Genomic DNA, 20,100 nt, shown 5'->3' with positions numbered 1-20,100 from the left:
CCTAAGCGTCGCCAAACAGCTGTTTGGCGGTGGGAGGCGCTGTGGGATAGGTGGAGGAGAGGGGACGCAGCACGCTCCGGGACAGGGCGGAGGGTGAGGGGAGTTTGGCTGCTGGTGGAGTCAGCGCCTATGGCAGGCCGCAGGAAATAAATCCGCAGGCCGCATGTTTTTCAGACCCCGGCTCCAGGGGATGCCTCCTGAGAGCCAGTGTGGGGCTCCCCCATTGGTGGGCACTGTGGCCTGGAGTGAATCTCCCAGGGAGCTGAGGCTGGCCCCTTTGTGTGAGGATGGGGGCCAGCTGTGCTTTACGCTGTCACCAGGACCCTTGAGGGCTGGGGCGAGGTTTACACCACCCCACCCCTCCGTCCACATGCCTGCTGAATCTGAAGCCTCAGCCCTTCTCTGTGAAACGGTGCGAGTGCTTCCTAATAACCACGTTCCAGGCTCAAGCCCCCAGCCTTTCGCTGCTAGCCTCGGAAGCCAACTATAGCCTGCAGCATCCTGCTGGTTTGAAGCAAAAGTGTGTATTGATCTAGTGCTGGTGAAAAGGTGCCAACAGAACAAACCTCTGAGACTTAAGTCCTCTGTCCAGAGTAGATGCAACGTGGCCAGGAGCCAGCTTAAGCTTCCCCCTTATGCCATCCTCCCAGTGGGCGAGGACCCCACCCAGCAGAGAGCAATCTCTATGGCCGAGTCAACACTTGGCCTCTGTACTGTCAACAAGTCAGTTAGTGCCAGTCATGGTGAATTATTTTTACAATGGGGACTCTCGGAAACTGGACTGAGACCCACAAAATATCAGTTCGATGGTAGGTACTTTCAGCCCCTATGAACTGGTGACAAAGAGATGAAAGGCACCATCCTACATGCGCACAGATTATTTTTTTAAACCAAAGCTCCTACAGCAACAACCCATTTATTTTGATAGCCGAGTGTTACAACACACTGCTTGTACAAACAGATGGTTCTAGCGTGTGAATCCTTCCTCTCTGCCGACAGCGTCTCTCTGGGATTTGCAAGAAGGAGTTGTGCAATGAGCTGTAATCTCTTCACCAAGGCGGGGACATGGGTTGGGGATTCTGGAGATAGGACATCACCACAGCAGAGATAGACAACCTGAATCCAGAGGAAGAAAAATCAATCATTTTAAAAAACAACCAACCATGAGGTTTTTTTATTATTTCAATATCCACCGTCATGTCTGGGTCTTGTACAGCATTAGCATGTTGGTGAACAATTCCCAGGGATTCCAAAGTACTTGCTTTCTCACCCATGCATACGAGGATTGCTCACCCACCCGGAAATGGAGCCATCTCTACAGTGGAAGGGAGCAGCTGCTTAATGTCAAACACTGTACAGTAACTCCCCACTTAACGTCCTCTCGCTTAACGTTGTTTCAACCTTACGTCCCTGCTCAATTACAGAACATGCTCCATTTAAAGTTGTGCATTGCTTCGCTATAACGTCATTTGGCTACCTGCTTTGTCCACAGCTGGCAGCTCCCCATCAGCTCCTCTACGCCCCGCCCCCCATAGCGCCTCCCGCCCACTGGCAGATCCCGTGTATCAGCACCTTTCCCCTCCTCCCCAGGCTTCCTGCCCACGGCAATCAGCTGGCTTGCAGCATTCAGGAGGCAGGGGAGGGAGGGGGAGCCTGCGCGCCAAGTCCTCGCTCCTCCCTCACGAGCAGGAAGCAGGGGAGGGAGGGAGGAGGAGGGAGGACGTGGCATGCAAAGTAAAGGGGGAGGAGGGGGGGAAGAAGAGGTGAGTTAAGGGTGGGGACTTGGGGGAAGGGGTGGACCGAGGGTTGAGCCCCCCACCCCTGGTTCTTGCAGAGTAGAGGAAGCTGCCACTGCTGGTGCACAACAAGCTTCTCCTAGCCTACAGCACCTTCAGCCTCCTTGCCTGCCTCATTGTCTCCAGTGCCAGTGGGCTGTCCCTGTGTGGGGTAAAGTGAGGGCACCTCCCAACTATAGTACTGTACTGTACAGCAAAAAAAAAATTTCCCTGGAACCTAACCCCCCATTTACATTCATTCTTCTGGGGAAATTGGATTCGCTTAACATTCGCTTCACTTAATGTCACATTTTTCAGGAACATAACTACAACGTTAAGTGTGGAGTTACTGTACCAGTTTTTGACGAGATTTTTCATCCAACTGGAACTGCAGCGTAGGTATTTAAGGAAACAGACTGTAGATTCCAGAGTTGGGAATTGGTCAGGACATGGGTTCACAGCTCAGCTTTTAGGAAAAGATGCCATGGAATTTAATACCCAAGAACAAATGAGACCTTGGTTTTGGATCTCATTCAAATGATGGCACCTCCAACAGACCAGCCCTCTATCACCAAAGCACCATGCTGGGGCGCTGGTTCATTGCTGACTAGGATGAAGAGTGCTCCGTACTAATCACCAACACCATTTTATCCCCATTTTACAGATGGAGAAACCATGGCAGCAGGAAAGTGTCAAAGTGTAAAATCATGCAGTATTAGTGGCAGAGTTGGGTACAGAACCCAGAAGTTCTGGCTTCTACTCCTCTGCTCTAACCACAACACGGACAGGCAGGCACATTTGGATGTATGTTTTCCATTCACATGGTGAGTCAATGAGACGGTAAAAGGAAGACAATGACTCACATGAAGCTGCTCATCATCTGTTTGGTGTCCTCTGAGCTTCTGGAGTTGGCAAAGCTAATGAACGAGCAATAGACAGCAATCCAAGCACACCACTTCAGCTAGAAACACAGAGGAACTAATGTGAGAGCCTCAAAGTGGGCACTTATGGGATCTCTCAGGATCTTCAATATCTAATAATACTGGGCAAGTCCCAGAGCTCTTTAAAACATTCATTAAACAAAGATCACAACCCCTGCTCCCTTGTGAAGTTAGTTAGTTTCAGTACCATTTCAATGACTCGCCCAAAGGCACACAGCGAGTCAGTAGCAGAGCTAGGAAGAGGAACCCAAAGTCCTGGCTCCCAGTCCCCTAATTTAACCAATAGGACACACTCCCTCCTCCAGCCAGGAAGAGACCACAAGAGCCTTGACTCCCAGTTCCCTTTTCTACCCACTAAATACTCAGCCTGGAACAGAAGTTGACTCTTTCTCTTCCAATTCTATTTCAGTGCAATGGCTTAGACCACTCTAGGTCTCCCCCTCATCCATCCCCCAAATCATTTAACATAGGCTCTGAAATCCCTGTCACTGGAGGTTTTTAAGAACAGGTTATTTGTCAGGGACGGTCTTGGCATACTTAATCCTGCCTCAGTGGGCTGGGGGGACATGCACAAAGCGGGAGGGTCTTGGAGCCCAGGCTCCCACCTGAGCGGGAACGTCTGCACTCCTATTCTTAGCCCTGCGGCTGAGCCAACTGATCTGGTTCTGAGACTCGGTGCCGTGGGATTTTCTTTGCAATTCAGATAGACACTAGGTGATCTCCTGAGGTCCCTCCTTGCCCAGCATTTCTAGGATTCTGTGAAAGAGCAGCCAGTTGGTTAAGGGAACAGGCACGGTGAGGCTATGGAGTGCTGCAACGCCCAGCTGCACAGATGTCCTTTATAATAAAGAGCAGGCATCTCATGTTTGCGTCACCCTAGAAGGCATCTTATCTATGCAAGAGCTAATGTTCATGCCTTTCCTGCGCACCTTAAGCATTAAGCCGCACATGCTGAAAATCATCCCCAGCAGGTTCATGTAATCTGGAGTGGGATCTTCCAGCGTGGGGTTGTTCTCTGTAGACGGAGGCTTGTACCTACAAAGCAAGCGTGAAATGGCATGTTAGGAGAGAGAGGAGGGAGTGTTAACTCACGCTTGGAAACTATTAGCCCTCTTCTCCATAGGTAACGTGAAGATAAACAGGGATCTGCAGGGGTGCGGAATGGGATAAGGGGCCTTTCATCTCCAGGTCACTGGTATCAGGCCAGCCCTAGCTTAAGCAGACTGGGTGGCTCAGGATGGGGATAAGGAATCAGACATGGGGGCTTTCTCATCTAGAGCAGTGGTTCATATCCACCCCCAGGCCTGAGCAGCTTAGTACACCAGGGAATGAGATGTGGAGCCTTTCACCTCCATTAACCAGGTCTAATGCAGGTAGAGAGGGACTTAAAGTCAGTCCCAACTGAGGTCAGTTCATGGGAAATGAGGTGGCAGGTTTCCGGTTGGTTGTGATTGGTGAAAGGGGTGGTGGTGTCTTGGGAACAAGAATAACCTGGGGTGAGAGATGCCAGTATCTCCACTTCCCTGCTCTCCGCCATAACCCTCTGACAACTGGCCAGATTCCTGCCACCCACCCCTCGGGGTCCCGCTGGGCAATCCCACCGGACACAGACCCCGCGGCGATCACCCACCCCTCGGGGTCCCGCTGGGCAACCCCACCGGACACAGACCCCGCGGCGATCACCCGCCCCTCGGGGTCCCGCTGGCCAACCCCACCGGACACAGACCCCGCGGCGATCACCCACCCCTCGGGGTCCCGCTGGCCAACCCCACCGGACACAGACCCCGCGGCGATCACCCGCCCCTCGGGGTCCCGCTGGCCAACCCCACCGGACACAGACCCCGCGGCGATCACCCGCCCCTTGGGGTCCCGCTGGCCAACCCCACCGGACACAGACCCCGCGGCGATCACCCACCCCTCGGGGTCCCGCTGGCCAACCCCACCGGACACAGACCCCGCGGCGATCACCCGCCCCTCGGGGTCCCGCTGGCCAACCCCACCGGACACAGACCCCGCGGCGATCACCCACCCCTCGGGGTCCCGCTGGCCAACCCCACCGGACACAGACCCCGCGGCGATCACCCGCCCCTCGGGGTCCCGCTGGCCAACCCCACCGGACACAGACCCCGCGGCGATCACCCGCCCCTCGGGGTCCCGCTGGCCAACCCCACCGGACACAGACCCCGCGGCGATCACCCGCCCCTCGGGGTCCCGCTGGCCAACCCCACCGGACACAGACCCCGCGGCGATCACCCGCCCCTCGGGGTCCCGCTGGCCAACCCCACCGGACACAGACCCCGCGGCGATCACCCGCCCCTCGGGGTCCCGCTGGGCAACCCCACCGGACACAGACCCCGCGGCGATCACCCGCCCCTCGGGGTCCCGCTGGCCAACCCCACCGGACACAGACCCCGCGGCGATCACCCGCCCCTCGGGGTCCCGCTGGCCAACCCCACCGGACACAGACCCCGCGGCGATCACCCCTTCCCATTTAACAGGAGAATTTGCCCTGCCCCAAGGCTTTGGCTGTCAAGGGGCTGCCATGTGGAGCTCGCTGGCCGCTCGTCCCTCGGGGGCACGCTCCAGCCTTCCCTATGGGGCAGCGCCGTGGCCTCACGACGGGGCCCCAGGGCTGCCAGGCTCAGGGGTTCTCACACCTCTGTCCTGGTGACCCCCTGTCACGGAGCAAGCCTCGGAGTGCGACCCCCGCGCTGGAAACACCGTTTATCTGTTGAACCCCGTTATAAATGCTGGAGGCCCGGTGGGGGGGAGCTGACAGCTCGCGCCCCGCCCCGTGTAATAACCCCCCGTTTGAGACCCCCTGACCCGCACCCCCCCGGCCCGGCCCGGCCCGCTCACCTCAGCACCTTGTTGGGCCGCCGGGGGTCGCTCATGCTGTTGCCGGACATTTGCTCCCGGGGGGCGCGGATCGGTGTAACACCCCGCGGCCCGCAGCAATGGTTCCGGGACACCCCCCGCCCCCCGCGCCTGGCCGGGGCGAGCCGGTCCCCGAGCCTGGCCCCACGGCGGGCGGGGGACGAGGCGGGGCCGACAACGAGCCCTGCACCCCGCGGCGGGTCCCGCTGGGAGCAGGTGGGGCCAAGCGGGGCGGAACCAAGGGAGCCGGAACCTGCGGGGCCAGGGGACGGGAATGGGAGGCGGACACAGAGGCCCCTCTCCCCGGTGCTGCGTGGGGGAGAGGAAGCAAAGGGGGGGCCTGGGGCTGGGGGGTGAGTGAGACTGATGGGCTGGGGAGGGCTCTGGGGGCTCGGGAGCGTATAGGGGGATGATTGAGCCTTAATAGGCTGGGGAGGCTACGGGGGTTGGAAGGAGACTAAGGAACTGGGGGCTGTAGGGGGCTCTGTAGGCGCAAGGCTGGGGAGGCCACGGGGGTCTCTGCAAGAGCTGGGTTGAAGGGCGCTGCACACAGCTCTATAGGGGATGGCTCCAAATGTCTGCAGCTCCATAAGGCTCCCTGGGTCTTAATAGGATGACCTCTGTGTCCCCAACCGCGCATCGAACCCAGCCACGGCCTAGATCTAGCGGGGGTTGGATTTTCCCTTTCCCTGCCTCCTGTGGCAGCAACAGGCACCAAATCACTTTCCTGTTGTTTCCTTAGCCAGGGCGGCACCAACCGCTTCCCCGAGCTTGTGAGCGAGTGCCTCCGGCCCCCAGGGAGACATCCCTAAAGCTGGAGTGTGGTGAGAGATTTGTAACCCGCCCCAGCTGACCCCTGTTGTGTCTCGTCCCCCCACCCCCATGCTTACAGAGTCCAGATCTCCCAGATTTAGCCACCATAGGTACAGGCCGCTTGGGTCCCATCATGGCGTTTCCTGAACCGAAGCCCAAGAAGCCAGAGCTGCCAAAGAAGCTGGTGCAGAATCTGGAGTGCAAACAGGGAGCGGTCAGGGCAGTGAGGTTTAATGGTGAGTGTGTCCTCACGGGCCCTGTGAAGTGAGTCAGTGGGGTCTAGTGGGTTGAAATGAGGGCCAGCACTCCTGGATTCTGTTCTCAGCTCTGGGAGGGGAGTGAGGTCTAGTGGTTAGAGCAACGAAGTCAGACCTGTGCGGGGCGTTTCGAGCCCTGTTGATGCCAGCAGATGTCAAAGAGTTCAGACTGTTAATGTGTTGCTTATTGTTGTGTCCTGGTGGGAATGAGGATGTGTCTTAGTGGAGATCTGCCCTTAGTTTCTTCCATCGTTTGGGGGTTGGCTTGGAGGGGGCAGCTGGGAGATCATGCATGGGACTAGCAGGGAGCCATGCGGAGCAAGAGGACAGCAGGGAGAAGAGCACTGCTGTGGGGTGGAAATGCTGGATGTGGGGTTAGTGCCCCTGTGGGTTACGCTGTCCCTTTGCATCATTCTCCATCCCGTCTCCTGCAGTGGACGGAAATTACTGTCTCACCTGCGGAAGCGACAAGTCCCTGAAGCTGTGGAACCCCCACAAGGGGACCCTCCTGAAGACCTACAGCGGCCATGGCTACGAAGTGTTGGACGCGGCTGGGTAAGGGCAGGGGACGGACTCTACTTCTCTCGTAACCCAAGGCACTTCAGGATCAAAACCACTGTAGAGTGTTTGGCACGCAAGTGGTTAACGCAGGTGGGGAAGGGTATTGGCAGAGTGAGGACTCTGGGGTTCTATCCCCAGCTTTGGGAGGGAGTGGTTTTTAGTGGGTTGCGTAGGAGGGACACTGCTGGGAGTCAGGACTCCTGGGTTCTATTATGTCACTGATATGCTGTGTGGAATGTGTCGTGCCCCCCCCCCCCATTGTGCCTCAGTTTCCCCCATCCGTAAAACGGGGACAGCTACGCTGACATGCCAAAGGGATGCAAAGCCTCATAGATGCACATCTGTAACCTCCCCCTGAGGGGTTGGATCCCAAGATAACACCTAACCTTGTCTCTCTGCTTCCCCCACAGTTCCTTCGATAACAGCCAGCTCTGCTCCTGCGGGGCCGACAAAACAGTCGTCCTGTGGGACGTAGCCAGCGGGCAGGTGATCCGCAAGTTCAGAGGTCACGCAGGGGTGAGGCCCATTTGGTTACTGCAGTGCTGCCCGGGTTGGGGGGTGCTGCAGGCTGATGTCAGCTGGCCTGTACGTGTGGGGAATGACTTGGCTGGGTGTGGGGAGCGGCCAGCCAAGGCCCAGCTACTCTGTCCCTACAGTTGCAGCTGGCTGCCCCATCACTTATTACATCAGGCCAGGGAGGCTCCCTTGCTCTCAGCCAGTGGGTGTGACAGATGGCGACCATAACCCTTTGTGCTACCAGGGTGGGGACTGAATCGAGGTGGTGCTGCCTAGGGAGCGCATAGACAGGTGCAGCAACTAAGTGTGGGCAAGGGGGGAGGGTTTTAGGATGGTGAAGCAGCTCAGGGTTACATTGAGTTGCTTGTAGGGAGCATTGGGAGGGGAGATGTGGGGGCTGTGGGGAAGCTGCAGTCAGGTTCAGGAGGGGCTGAGGGAATCAGTGTGGCTTGGGGGAGATGCTAAGGAGCTGGGGTGATTGCTCGGGGGATGGCCCAGGAACTGCAGGGAGAGCACTCGAGGGCCACGCACCGTGTGCTGAACTTGGCCCCGGTTGTCCTTCCTGACCTGTCTCTCCATCCACAGAAGGTGAACTGCGTGCAGTTCAACGAGGAGGCCACCGTGATCCTGTCGGGTAAGCAGACCGGCTCCGAATCCCCAGCTGACTCATTGCGAGTCCTTCAGGAACTCCGTGGACTGGCAGGGCTAGATCCGGCCAGGCTGTTACTCTGAATCTGCTCTGTGCTCTCCTAGGCTCAATTGATTCCAGCGTCCGCTGCTGGGACTGCCGCTCACGCAGACCCGACCCAATCCAGATCCTGGACGAAGCCAAGGACGGGGTGTCCAGCCTGAAAGTGTCGGATTACGAGATCCTCTCTGGGTGAGGGGCGCTGCGTCAGGGAGGGGGCCGTAGACCCAAGTGTGAGTTAGAAGAGCCAGAGCCCCCAGGACCCAGACCAAACAGCCTTCATCAGGGTAGGGAGAGGCAGGTAACCTCCCCCACCAGGGATGTGCCGTCTCACGTTTGACCCTTGTGGGTTGCCATATTCGGGAATGGAGCTGATTCAGGGGCTTGACTCCCCCATTCTCCAGCTATATTCCCAGGAGCTGCCCTGGGAGCACCCCAGCTGGGCCTGGGCAGTGTGTGTGTTGGAGGACTGGGCATCCCATCCTCTGTACTTGCCCTGTAACCCCTCCCCCGTTGCCCCCCCAGCTCCGTGGATGGCCGCGTCCGGCGCTACGACCTGCGTGCAGGGGAGCTGTACTCGGATTACATTGGAAGTAAGTGAGAGAAAACAGCTACCGCTGGGAGCCCTAGCCACGGAGCCAAGGCCAGAAGGGGGCGTGACTGCCTCCATAGCACAGGCCAGAGAACGTCCCTGGGTTCAGTCCTGCTTGTAGGAGACATCCCACCAGGACTTAAAGTTGCCAGGGACAGAGAATCCCCCAAAAGCGCCGCATGCAGTCTGGGCAGGAATGTCCCAGTGGGATTAAGATCCCCCCCACTGCTGACTAAGGTGTACTTGTGGCACCTTAGAGACTAACCAATTTATTTGAGCATAAGCTTCCGTGAGCTACAGCTCACTTCATCGGATCACTCTCCTTACAATGTGTATGATAATCAAGTTGGGCCATTTCCAGCACAAATCCAGGTTTCTGCCCCCCTCCTCCCCCCACACACACAAACCCACTCTCCTGTTGGTAATAGCTTTGGAAATGGCCCAACTTGATTATCATACACATTGTAAGGAGAGTGATCACTTTAGATAAGCTATTACCAGCAGGAGAGTGGGGTGGGAGGAGGTATTTTTTCATGCTTTGTGTGTATAAAAAGATCTTCTACACTTTCCACGGTATGCATCTGATGAAGTGAGCTGTAGCTCACGAAAGCTCATGCTCAAATAAATTGGTTAGTCTCTAAGGTGCCACAAGTCCTCCTGTTCTTTTTGCGAATACAGACTAACACGGCTGTTACTCTGAAACCTGCCACTGCTGACTGACACCAAGTGCCATGGGGGAGGGGAGGTTGGCTTGGCTTGGCTGATTAAGGGTTAGGGAATGGCCTCTAGGGGGCGCCAGTTCCAATGTTGCTCCAATGTGGGCACTAGACTGTCAGGGAATGTGACACAGGGACCTTCCCCTCTAGGGGCGCTGGTTCCGATCCAGCCCTAGGGCAGGCTGGGTGGAGGTTGGGGGAAATGGGATGCTGGCTCTGATGCGGCCCCTAGGCAGGGGGTGGCTGGCTTGAGAGGTAGGCGAATGAGTCACTGGCTCTGATCCAGACCTGGCTCAGCTTTTACCCAGCACCCCCCTCTGTGCCAACTCCCGGTTTCCATCAGCTCCAGCATCTGCTGCTTTGTCCTTGCAGGTCCTGTCACCAGCGTGTGTTTCAGCAAGGACGGGCAGTGCACGCTGGCTGCCAGCCTGGACTCCACCCTGCGCCTGCTGGACAAAGACACCGGGGAGCTGCTGGGAGAGTACGTGACCCCCTCGCCTTCTGGCCGGGAGCAGTTGGATGCGCATCTTAGGGCACACTTCCCCTCCCCAGGCGCAGAGCTGGGGCTTAACACAGGGGCTCAGCCAGTCCTAGGATCCTTGTTGCACAAGAGTCTCACGCTTGCTCTCTCTGGGGCAACCACTCTCTGAGTCTGGGGTCTTAGACTCCCCTCCCCCCCGCTGCAGCCTCCCAGCCAAACCCCTCAGGCCCAGCTCCTCAAAGGTGTTTAAACACCTGCCTCACTGAAATCCAGGGCCCCAGGAGGGGCCGCTCACTGCCCTAGGGCCCTGTACACAAGGAAAGGTGGCTTCAGGCCAGCCTGGGGCACGGCCCGTGGTGTAATCCAGCTGGGGTACAGCAGGAGGGGTTCCCCATTCTCCCCCATGCAGACCCTGTCTGGTGTGTTCCGCTCTAGATACACCGGCCACAAGAACACGGCCTACAAGCTGGATTGCTGCCTGAGCGAGAAGGACACGCACGTAGCCAGCTGCTCGGAGGATGGGAAGGTGTATTTCTGGGACCTGGTTGAGGTGAGGGGGTGCTGCACAGGGCAAGTCTAGCTTGCAGTGGGTAGAGGCCCCACTCCTTGCCCTCGGCATCGGGCCCCTCCTTTCCTAGCCACTCTCACTGGGGGCCTTTCTATCCCCCGCAGGGCTCCCTGATGCTGAGCCTGCCTGTCGGCAGAGGTGTGGTCCAGTCCCTGTCCTTCCACCCCAGCGAGCCTGGCCTGCTCACCGCCACCGAGGGGCATGTGCAGTTCTGGAGAGAGGAGTCCCACATGGCAGAGAAGCAGCTGCCAGGCTGTTGAGCTGCAGCATTAGGCGTCCCGCCGTCCAATCACACACGGACTCAGCTTTGGGGCAGCTGCTTTATTGAGCCATGTCTCCGAGTCGGGGCGGCCGGGACTCTACAGACTCTGTGGGGGAGCAGCAGCAGCGAGCCCCAGAGCAGCGCATGCAGGAGTGGGGTGAGCCTGCCTTCTTGCCCTACGCAGCAGCTCAGACCCCAGCCATGCAGGAGTCGTGGGCCTGCCCAGCACCGATCTACCAACCAGTGACCCTACAGTCCCCATCTAACCGCCTGGCCCCCCACTATCACCCCACACTCCAGGGGGTGGCTGGACACAGCCCCAGCTGGCTCAGAGGGCCTGAGAGACTTCAGAAGATACTAGGGGCTAACATTAATGGGGAGGCACCCCCCAAGGGCTCTGACCATCCTCCGTCTGGAACTTTGTTTTTTTAAAACTTCCTCAAAATCCATCCCCCAGGGCCTGGGCCCGGCTACTGCTGCCAGGCGTCCTTTCCATCGGTCAAGTACCCCGCAGTGACCCCACTGCTTCAGCCTCAGCTGCCCCGGTCCGTTCCAGGGAGGGCACGACCAGCGCCCCCTGAGGAAACTGACACCTGGGCACCAGGTCCAGACAGGAGCTAAACTCTGGTTTCCCTGCTGCACAGACGCTGCTCTTGAAGAGCAGCGGCCAGTAAATCGCTCCTGGGCAGGGGCCGGAGCTCAGCCCTGCCGGGCGGTTCTCTCTCCGCTGCAGAAGGGGGTATTCCAAGCGCAGGTTAGAACAGCAGGCACCTGGCCTCTCCCCACGGGGGCACAGCTCACATCCCCCCCAGGCTGCCCTTGCGACTGTGCTCAGTTAACCTGCGCTCAGGGCGTTCTCCCCTCTGGGTCGCGGGGCGCGGAACACGCAGCAGGGCAGGTTTAACGCAGCTCAGCCGCTGATGTATGAGGGGAGCTGGGGGTGAGCTGCTAACCTCCATTGAAAGCTGGCCAGCCAGATCTTCGCTGCTGGTTTCAGCTGAGGTTAACACCTGGGGTAGGGCAGATGTCCTGACCAGGTGGGATGGGAACACGGGGGTTCTTTCCCAAAAGCCGAATAATAAAATCGTGTTTGTTAAAACTTGCCATGCATCAGCAGGCCCGGGCCCAGGCCTGGCCATGCTGCCTCCAGCCACCCAAAGCATCCAAATCAGTAAATAAACAACTGGAAGGAAGAACAGGTCCCAGCATGAGTCCATGGGGCCCAAGGTGGATGTGGGTATGGCGGTCCGCAGGTGCCAGGTTCTGCCAACGCCCCAATGCACTGAGCATCACAGCCCCTGAGGGCGGGCAAGGCTACCCCCATTCTACCGGGGGAGGGGGGGTCAGGGGTCACCCAACGAGTCAGCGGCAGAGCTGGGACTCGAACCCAGGAGTCCTGATGCTCAGGCACGCCCCAGCCCTTGTGAATTTGGAAGCAGGGTGTTACAGAGAGGGATGGGGATAAAGCCAGACACTCCCCCACTTCCCTGGGATCCCAGGGCAAGCCCAGCACAGCCACAGGGCAGAGGCAGGGGGAGGTGCAGTGTCTGGTGATGGGTGGGGGTATGAACCTATTTGCTCCTGGGGCCTAGGACTCGACTCCCCTCCCACTCCAGACTCCCCACGCTGCATCCCAGGCCGGGGCTCTGCTGGGCCAGGGGTCTCAGTCATGCTGCTTCTCGGAGCCGAAGGTGCTGGCTTTCTGGGCGAAGGTCTCGGCCACCAGCAGCGGGAAAACCAGGGAGGCGTCGGCATAAACCTGCCACCAGGAGAGCGAGCGGGGATGTGAGTGCAGGCACCCAGATCCTATACCCCCGCCATGCCCCCATCCCCCAATCCCTCCAGCTCCCCATCCCCCAACACGGCCCACACCTCCACCCTCCAGCTCTCCATGCCCACCTTTACTGGCTTGGCGTCTATGCGGATCTTCCCCCAGGACACCGCCTCGTCTGGCCGCGCCCCCGAGTCGGAGCCGTCGAACTCCTGTGCAGTGTTAACGTAGACGGCGTAGTCGGCTCCGTTTCTCTGCAAGGCGGAGAGCGAGGGAGTGTGACACCAAGGCGGGTTTCTCCCAGCCCGCTCCCCCAAGCATGACGGGGAGGGAATGTGCCGTTTGAGGTTATAAATTTAATCCCCAAATAAAATGTTGGACCTAAAACTACAGCACCGCTCTTAGATACACCTAGGTTAACACACATGAGCCCAACGGGGGGAGCAGGCGCGGCGGCCGGGCAGGTGGGCCCACCCGAGCCCAGTCAGCAGGGACACACCCACCCACCCACCCTCCCAGGCCACAGCCCGAGCCCTCCCTCACCATCAGGTTGGCGTTGGCGATGTGGTGCTTGACAAGCCCCCCTCCCAGGATGATCATGCCTGTCTTCTTGGCGAAGATGGCCTGGGTGTTGATTAGCCGGAGATCTGCCGAGAGAAAGAGACCATGGTGACTCCCTTTTTCCTGCCACCCTCTCCCAGGAATAGGACCCAGGAGTCCTGCCCTGTCCCCTCCCCTGCCTTAACCATTAAATCCTACTGCCCTCCCCGAGCTGGGCTAGAACCCAGAAGCCCCTCTGTGCCTTGTCTGCGGTGGGAGGTCTCAGCAGGGGGACAATCTATATGCTCTTCGGTAATGCAGAGAGGGTTCCCAAGAGCTAAGTATGAAGGGGGTCCCCCCCACTAGGAATCTCCCCAGCACTGCAGGCAGGGGGCCTGCGATTCCTGCCCAGTCTAAGCCAGGGGGCTGGGAAGGGTGTGCTACACAGAAAGGACCATGCCTAGGGGGAGGGAGACAATCACCTTCCACGATGTCCAGCACCAAACCCGGGTTCTTGTAGGAGTGGAAGAAGATCATGTCCCCCAGGGATCCGTCCGTCAGGGCCGGGCTCAGCACCGGGATGTTGTTCTGCAAAGGGGCACGAGTGGGGCAGGGAGTGTGGGGTGGGGCAGATGAGATGGGAGGGGGAGTTTGCATTAGATCCCCTGTAGAAATTAACTGGGAGTGTGGGAGGTAAAGCAACAGCCTTGTGGGGGAGAGTCTCCCTCAAAGTAGTGTTTGAGGAGGAGCAGGGCCACTATATTATGGTAGAGCCTAGACCCCCGCCATGCCAGGTGCTGCGCGGACCCCCCCAAACCTTTCCCTGACCGAGATCAGGGCCCCCGGTCATGTCAGGTACTGTGTGGACATATAGCAAGAGATGGTCCCTGCCCTCAAAGAGCTCACAATCTGAAGAGACAAAGGGTAGGAAGGGAAACTGAGGCACAGAAAGGGGAAGGGACTTGCCCAAGGCCACCCAGCAGGCCAGTGGCAGAGCTGGGAACAGACCCCAGCTCTCCCAGTCTGGCCCAGCACTCACCCCACTGGGAAACGCTGCTGGTGGATTTGCCCCCCCAGGTTGAAGCCCCAGGGAACAGCCTGCTGATCCCCGCCCCAGACCAGGTGGGACCCAGGGGGCCATCATTATCTAGCCTGCTCTTAAAGGGGCAGCGCTCCAACCAGCTGGTCACCCAGGCTCTCCCAGAGAGGGACTCAGGGGTGGGGGGGGAATGGCAGTGTGGTTCAGCTAACAATCAATCCTAGCCCAGAAAGGGTTAGCCAGAACCCCAATGGGGAAATGAACAGGACCTCCCGCCCACCCAAATTTCTCCCTCACCCCAACTGACCTTCTGTGCCCAGTAATAGACCGATTCAGGGTTGTTTATTTCCTTGCCCAGCCGTGCGATCATCTTGGACGGTGTCCATTTCACAGCCTGCAGGACCCAGGGGTCAAAGCTGTGGTGAAACCCCACTCTCCTGCCTGGGCGACGCAACCCGACCTCCGCCCCCAGCTCAGAGGGAGTTATCGAGGTTCACGGGCTCATCCTCACAGCTCTCCCCGTTACGGTACGGATAGGGAAACTGAGGCACAGAGGGAAGTGACTCTCCCAAGGAGTAAAACCCAAGAGTCTTGACTCCCAGTGCCCACCCACCCTCTGCTCAACTCACTAGACCCCCAACTCCATTCCCAGAGTCAGGGATAGAACCCAGGCATCCTGACTCCCAGCCCCCCTTTCTCTAACCACTCCCCTCCCATCTACACATGCCAAGTATTTTGGCGAGGCGGGAGGATGTTGGGGGTGTTCAGTAGGGATCAGGTCAGAGACTTTCCCAGCATCCTACAGGCCCAGCACCATCCCTCCCCTGGGACACGGCCTCCCCTGATGCTTCCCCCACCCCCTATCTCTCACCTCCATGTTCTGCTCAGCGACCATCTGATCCAGGATGGGCATAAGCCAGTCTTCAAACTTGCAGTAGTTGTCGTTGGGCACCAGCAGGTTCCCGATCCTGGAGAGAAACAAGCAGGTTCAGCCCCCGGCCCCCTCAAAACCAGCTGGATTCAGCCTCTCCACGAGCCCCACTCTGCCCCAAGGAACAGGGACACAGCTGGCATTTCCTGATCCCCACAGATGCCCAGGGGAGCAGAGAGGATCCTGGCGGAGTGGCTGGGAGCAGGAAATGGAGCCTTTCACCTCTAGAGCATCAGTTCCTGACCCCCAGCCTCCCCACTCTCCTCCCTAGATCCCACTCTTCTCCCAAACCAGGGACAGAACCCAGGAGTCCTGGCTCCCATTCGCCCCCTACTCTAACCACTAAATCCCACTCCCCTCCCAGAGAACCCAGGAGTGCGCCCTCCTGGCTAGACCGGAGCAGCCCCCCTGGCCCCCCTGTACCTGTTGATCCCGCTCTGCCGAAGCTCCTTCCCCCGCAGGCTGAACTCCCCCACGTAGGTAGGTGCCAGGCATTTGATGAGATCCTCTTCCACGCCGCCTGCTGTAGTGACCAGCACATCCACCTGCGCGGCACAGGGACCCCGGCCTGTCAGAACCCCCCTGCTCTGGGGCCCCAGTGCTGGGAGCCCCCAGCTGAAGGGGCAGGGGGGTGGCCGCTGTTCGGGTGTTAGAGCCCAGCACTGGGTTAAGGAGGGATGTGGCAGCAGCCTGGGTGTCAGAGCCTGGCACCGGGAGGGGCCCTCAGGGACACAGGTGCTCAGTGCCAAGGGAGCACAAGGGACACTGGGGGGGGGGGGCAGTGCTCAGCGACCGGGTGGGGGGGGCATACCATGTTGTGCTGCACCAGGTAGCGGATGGTCTCGCGGATGCCCGAGCTGATGAGGTTGGAGGTGTAGCCCAGGAAGATGGTGCAGCCCGAGGGCTGCCGGCGGCAGGGGTTCAGGTGGGCGCGGGTCTCCTCCTCCTCGCCCAGCGGCTCCAGCTTCGCCGCGATCTGGGAACCGGAGCAGCCACATGTCAGGGGCACCCGGTCTGGCGGGTCGGGGCACTCACCCCCCCTACAGGTGCCCAAGCTACCGGCCCCCTATCCTCTGGCTCTCCTGTTAGCAGCCTCAAGGAGCAAAAGGGACATGGAGAAACTGAGGCACAGAGTGGGGCAGTGGCTTGCCCGCAGCAGAGAGGTACAGAACCCAGGAGTCCTGACTCCCAGCCCCCATCGTCCTGCTCTAACCACTCGACCCCACTCCCCTCCCAGAGCCAGGGTGGAACCCAGGCGTCCCGGCTCCCAGCCCCCCTCACCATCCTGTTGATCTCCTGCACGGCCTGCCCGAAGCTGGTGGCCTGGAAGCCGGTGGTGAGGTAGGACTGGAGCAGGGCGCGGTGATCCAGCCCGCGGTCGAAGTCGTAGCCCCGCACCTGCAGGCTCTCCTCGGGCAGCCCGGCGCTGGGCTTCAGCACGGCCGCCACGGCCGCGGCCGGGAACCGCTCCCCGGGGCTCTCCATGGGGCCGGGGAGAGACAGGGCGGGTCACGGGCCGGGGCGAGCCCCGCCCGCCCCCCTTTCCGAGCTCCGCCCCCGAGCGAGCCCCGCCCCTCTTTCCGAGCCCCGCCCCCGAGCGAGCCCCGCCCGCCCTCCTTTCCGAGCCCCGCCCCCGAGCGAGCCCCCCCCGCCCCCGAGCGAGCCCCGCCCGCCCCCCTTTCCGAGCTCCGCCCCCGAGCGAGCCCCGCCCCCCTTTCCGAGCTCCGCCCCCGAGCGAGCCCCGCCCCTCTTTCCGAGCTCCGCTCCCGAGCGAGCCCCGCCTGCCCCCCTTTCCGAGCTCCGCCCCCAAGCGAGCCCCGCCCGCCCCCCTTTCCGAGCTCCCCCCCAGCGAGTCCCGCCCCTTTCCGAGCTCCGCCCCCAAGCGAGCCCCGCCCGCCCCCCTTTCCGAGCTCCCCCCAGCGAGTCCCTCCCCTCTTTCCGAGCTCCGCCCCCGAGCGAGCCTCGCCCGCCCCCCTTTCCGAGCTCCCCCCCCAGCGAGCCCCGCCCCCTTTCCGAGCCCCGCCCTCCCCGCTCTAAGCTCCGCCCCCGAGCGAGCCCGAGCCCCACCCCCGCTCCAGGCCCCCGGGGAGCGCCACAGAAACCCCGCCCCAGCCCCCGGCCCGGCTCGTACCGGCGCCTCAGGCCCCCGCTAGCCCCGACGCCGGACTGCTGCGCCTGGCCGCCGCCATGTTGACCCCGGCCAGCTACGGCAGCGCCGCTGGGTCACGCGTGCGCCTCGGGGCGGAGCGCGTCCGTACTGCTGGACGCTGCCACCTTGCCCCTCAACTTCCGCAGCGCTGGAACCGTACGCGTGGGAGCCGCCATCTTGAACAGAAGCCGGTTACGGCGGCCCTCAAGGGTCAAGTGTTCTCCAACTCCAAGAGCCTCCTAGCTTAGAGCATCTGCAGAGGTTTCCAATGGGCCAGTCTCAGGCCCGACAAGGAGCAGCCCCCTACCCCGGTCCACAGTACACCCCTATACAGGTGCCCTATACCTAGAGTTGCCAACCTCCAGGATTGTCCTGGAGTCTCCAGGAATTAAAGATGAATCTTTCATTAAAGAGTATGTTGTGATGAAACCTCCAGGAATAAATCCAACCAAAATTGGCAACCCTATCTATACCAGACCAGGCCAGGCAAATCAGATCAGCTTCCCCTCGTGTGGACGCAGGTCTGGCACTACTCTTCCTGTATGGGAAGGGGAATAAGCTACACCAGCATAAGGCACCTTTATCCCAGTGTAACTGTGTCGACTCTAGGGGTTGTCCCATTTAGGTCATCTGGGGGACAGAACCAGCATCCTGTGCGTGTAAATGCATGAGCTGTTCCTACCTGTAGCTCACGAAAGCTCATGCTCAAATAAATGGGTTAGTCTCTAAGGTGCCACAAGTCCTCCTGTTCTTATTGCGGATACCGACTAACACGGCTGTTACTCTGAGACCCAGGCCCTGAGTCAGCAGCCAGCACCACACCGGGCTAAGTGGCTCCTGAAGCACATACCGGAGTCTGTTCCCTCTGAAAGGCAGCATGGCAAAGCAGCCCAGTTCTGTGCCCAGCTCTGCCGGCTGTGAGCGCAGACCAGCTCTCTGTTCTGGGGACCTGTACTCTGGGAACCATCAGCTCCAAGCTGGGCTTTCACAGCACAGAGACGGCCAGGAGGCATACGTGGTGAATAGTGAGGGTAATTAAACACAGGAACACTTTGCCAAGGGTCCTGGTGGAGTCTCCATCCCTGACAGTGTTTAAATGAAGATGGGATGTTTTTCTAGACAATCCACTGTCCTTCAAATGGGAATTGAATCCTACCAGGGAAATCCCATGGCCGGTTAGACAGGGGGTCAGACTAGCTGATCACGCCGGTCCCCTTGGAATCTATGAACTAAGCCCGGCAATCCTGCGCTGGCTGGAACATGTCCCGTCATCCTGAGGCTGCCTGCAGCCAGGGTCGAAGGGCTCATTGCTCAAGCTCTGTTCACGGGAGCGGGCAACACCACACGTGCTACCCCTGCTCCCTTGAGCCACAAAAACGGGGGCAGGCTGTATCGCCTCCACCGCCCCAGCTTCTTTCATCTCTAGGTAGGCTCTTCTACTGCGCCCCATCATGGTGGTATTGAAGTTGCCCCTCTTCCTGGTTCCTCTCCCCCCACCTCTGCCCCTTTACCACCCACCATCACCAGCCGGCGCCCCCTGCCCGCCTGCCACTCTCCGGTGGGGCTGAGGTGTGGGGAGCAGTGGATGCGAGTCCCAGTCGCGTGCTGAGCTGCAGCCATGTGAGGCCCAGCCTGGACAGATCGGGTGTCCTGCTACCCAGGCCCCATGAGCAGACTTCTCCCCGCGCCCCAGCTCGCCTTTACGCCAACAGCCATGACCCCCGGGGCCCCAAGTTGGGGACACGGGTGAATCTCACCCATCCAGATGGGCAGGATGCCCGGTCAAAGGGAAGTCTGTCTTCAAAGCAGAGTGACCGCCGCTGACCTACAACCCTGTCTGCCAACCTCTGGGGGTGCCCTGCAGTCTGGAGGTGGGACAAGGCAGGATATCATGGCTGGTGGAGACCCCGGAAAGCCAGGGTTCAGGGTCCCTGCACAACCACCCCCTTTTCCCAGCTGCAAGGCCCAAGATCCAGCGAGGGACCCCCCCACATTCCTGCCCCATGTCAACATGGGAATGGGGAGGTGCTACAGCCCTGCAGCATCCAGAACTGCCCAAGGGGGACAGATTCCACAGCGGGGACTGCAGCTGTGTCTGAACCAGCCTGGCAGGTTGGAAATGCCCCACCCCTGCTGGTGGGTTAGAGCGGCCGTAGAGAAGCAGCTCCCTGCCCCCCAGATACCCTCGACCTTTGGAAGCAGATTGATTGAACTCCTGCCGCTCTTCCCAGGAGGACCCTGGGGTCCCGTAACACCAAAGGTTTGCCTGTGGTCTCATGAACACAGCAGTGCGAGTCAGGACTCCTGGGTTCTTTTCCTAGAGCAAGGAGGGGAGTAGGGTCTAGTGCTTAGAGCAGGGGGGGCTGGGAGCCAGCTGGGACTCCTGGGTTCTAGCCCCAGCTGTGGGAGGGGTGTGGGGTCTAGTGGTTGGACTGAGAAAGAGGGGATCTGGGAAGGACTCCTGGATCCCAAGGCATGATTTCCACTCTCGCCCCTCTTCCCCCACCGCGAGCCCTTCACCCCAGGCCTGGCTGCATTTCGGCTCCGGCTGCTCTCAGGGCTGAGATGCTGGAGCCCCCCTGCTGGGGAAAACGCTGCCCCAGCCCAGCAGGAAGTGCCCCCC

The 20,100-nt window shown here is 59.9% G+C and overlaps 3 protein-coding genes across 5 annotated transcripts; 1 reads left to right on the top strand and 2 right to left on the bottom strand.

The window, feature by feature from the left end:
* Nucleotides 1-877: 877 nt before the first annotated feature.
* WDR83OS (WD repeat domain 83 opposite strand) lies at nt 878-5,806 on the bottom strand. 2 transcript variants are annotated; one of them, XM_073318902.2, is made up of 4 exons: nt 5,576-5,766; nt 3,646-3,751; nt 2,639-2,736; nt 901-1,116 (listed from the first exon to the last, which is right to left on the bottom strand). In XM_073318902.2, the coding sequence occupies exons 1-4, from the start codon at nt 5,623-5,625 to the stop codon at nt 1,050-1,052; spliced, it is 321 nt and encodes a 106-aa protein (XP_073175003.1). In that variant the 5' UTR covers nt 5,626-5,766; the 3' UTR covers nt 901-1,049. The 2 variants fall into 2 exon arrangements, with proteins under 2 accessions (XP_073175002.1, XP_073175003.1); XM_073318901.2 differs by lacking the exon at nt 2,639-2,736 and having other exon boundaries at nt 878-1,116; nt 5,576-5,806.
* On the top strand, nt 5,690-12,243 carry LOC140900913 (WD repeat domain-containing protein 83). Of its 2 annotated transcripts, none has more exons than XM_073318899.2 (10): nt 5,690-5,809; nt 6,486-6,642; nt 7,098-7,218; nt 7,635-7,740; nt 8,326-8,374; nt 8,494-8,620; nt 8,954-9,021; nt 10,109-10,217; nt 10,653-10,767; nt 10,890-12,243. In XM_073318899.2, the coding sequence occupies exons 2-10, from the start codon at nt 6,540-6,542 to the stop codon at nt 11,043-11,045; spliced, it is 954 nt and encodes a 317-aa protein (XP_073175000.1). In that variant the 5' UTR covers nt 5,690-5,809; nt 6,486-6,539; the 3' UTR covers nt 11,046-12,243. The 2 variants fall into 2 exon arrangements, with proteins under 2 accessions (XP_073175000.1, XP_073174999.1); XM_073318898.1 differs by lacking the exon at nt 5,690-5,809 and adding an exon at nt 5,864-5,946.
* Nucleotides 11,092-16,889, bottom strand: DHPS (deoxyhypusine synthase). Its single transcript, XM_073318896.2, has 9 exons — nt 16,610-16,889; nt 16,140-16,304; nt 15,752-15,873; nt 15,269-15,365; nt 14,705-14,791; nt 13,841-13,946; nt 13,362-13,465; nt 12,947-13,072; nt 11,092-12,806 (listed from the first exon to the last, which is right to left on the bottom strand). Exons 1-9 carry the CDS (start codon nt 16,811-16,813, stop codon nt 12,711-12,713), a joined length of 1,107 nt encoding a protein of 368 aa, XP_073174997.1. The 5' UTR covers nt 16,814-16,889; the 3' UTR covers nt 11,092-12,710.
* Nucleotides 16,890-20,100: the final 3,211 nt, after the last annotated feature.

The sequence above is a fragment of the Lepidochelys kempii genome, chromosome 20, assembly GCF_965140285.1.
Source record: "Lepidochelys kempii isolate rLepKem1 chromosome 20, rLepKem1.hap1, whole genome shotgun sequence".
Classification (NCBI taxonomy): Eukaryota; Metazoa; Chordata; order Testudines; family Cheloniidae; genus Lepidochelys; species Lepidochelys kempii.
This window is presented reverse-complemented; position numbering and strand designations above follow the sequence as displayed.

Coding starts and splice junctions, on each gene's coding strand:
- DHPS (XM_073318896.2), bottom strand. CDS start 16,813: ATGGAGAGCCCCGGGGAGCGGTTCCCGGCCGCGGCCGTGGCGGCCGTG. Junction 13,947..14,704: donor TCTATTACTGGGCACAGAAG/GTCAGTTGGGGT, acceptor GCCCCTTTGCAG/AACAACATCCCGGTGCTGAG. Junction 13,073..13,361: donor TCGCCAACGCCAACCTGATG/GTGAGGGAGGGC, acceptor TCCGCCTTGCAG/AGAAACGGAGCCGACTACGC.
- LOC140900913 (XM_073318899.2), top strand. CDS start 6,540: ATGGCGTTTCCTGAACCGAAGCCCAAGAAGCCAGAGCTGCCAAAGAAG. Junction 6,643..7,097: donor CAGGGCAGTGAGGTTTAATG/GTGAGTGTGTCC, acceptor CGTCTCCTGCAG/TGGACGGAAATTACTGTCTC. Junction 8,621..8,953: donor GATTACGAGATCCTCTCTGG/GTGAGGGGCGCT, acceptor TTGCCCCCCCAG/CTCCGTGGATGGCCGCGTCC.
- WDR83OS (XM_073318901.2), bottom strand. CDS start 5,625: ATGTCCGGCAACAGCATGAGCGACCCCCGGCGGCCCAACAAGGTGCTG. Junction 3,752..5,575: donor CGGCCCAACAAGGTGCTGAG/GTGAGCGGGCCG, acceptor CTTGCTTTGTAG/GTACAAGCCTCCGTCTACAG. Junction 1,117..3,645: donor TGTGCGGCTTAATGCTTAAG/GTGCGCAGGAAA, acceptor CTCTGGATTCAG/GTTGTCTATCTCTGCTGTGG.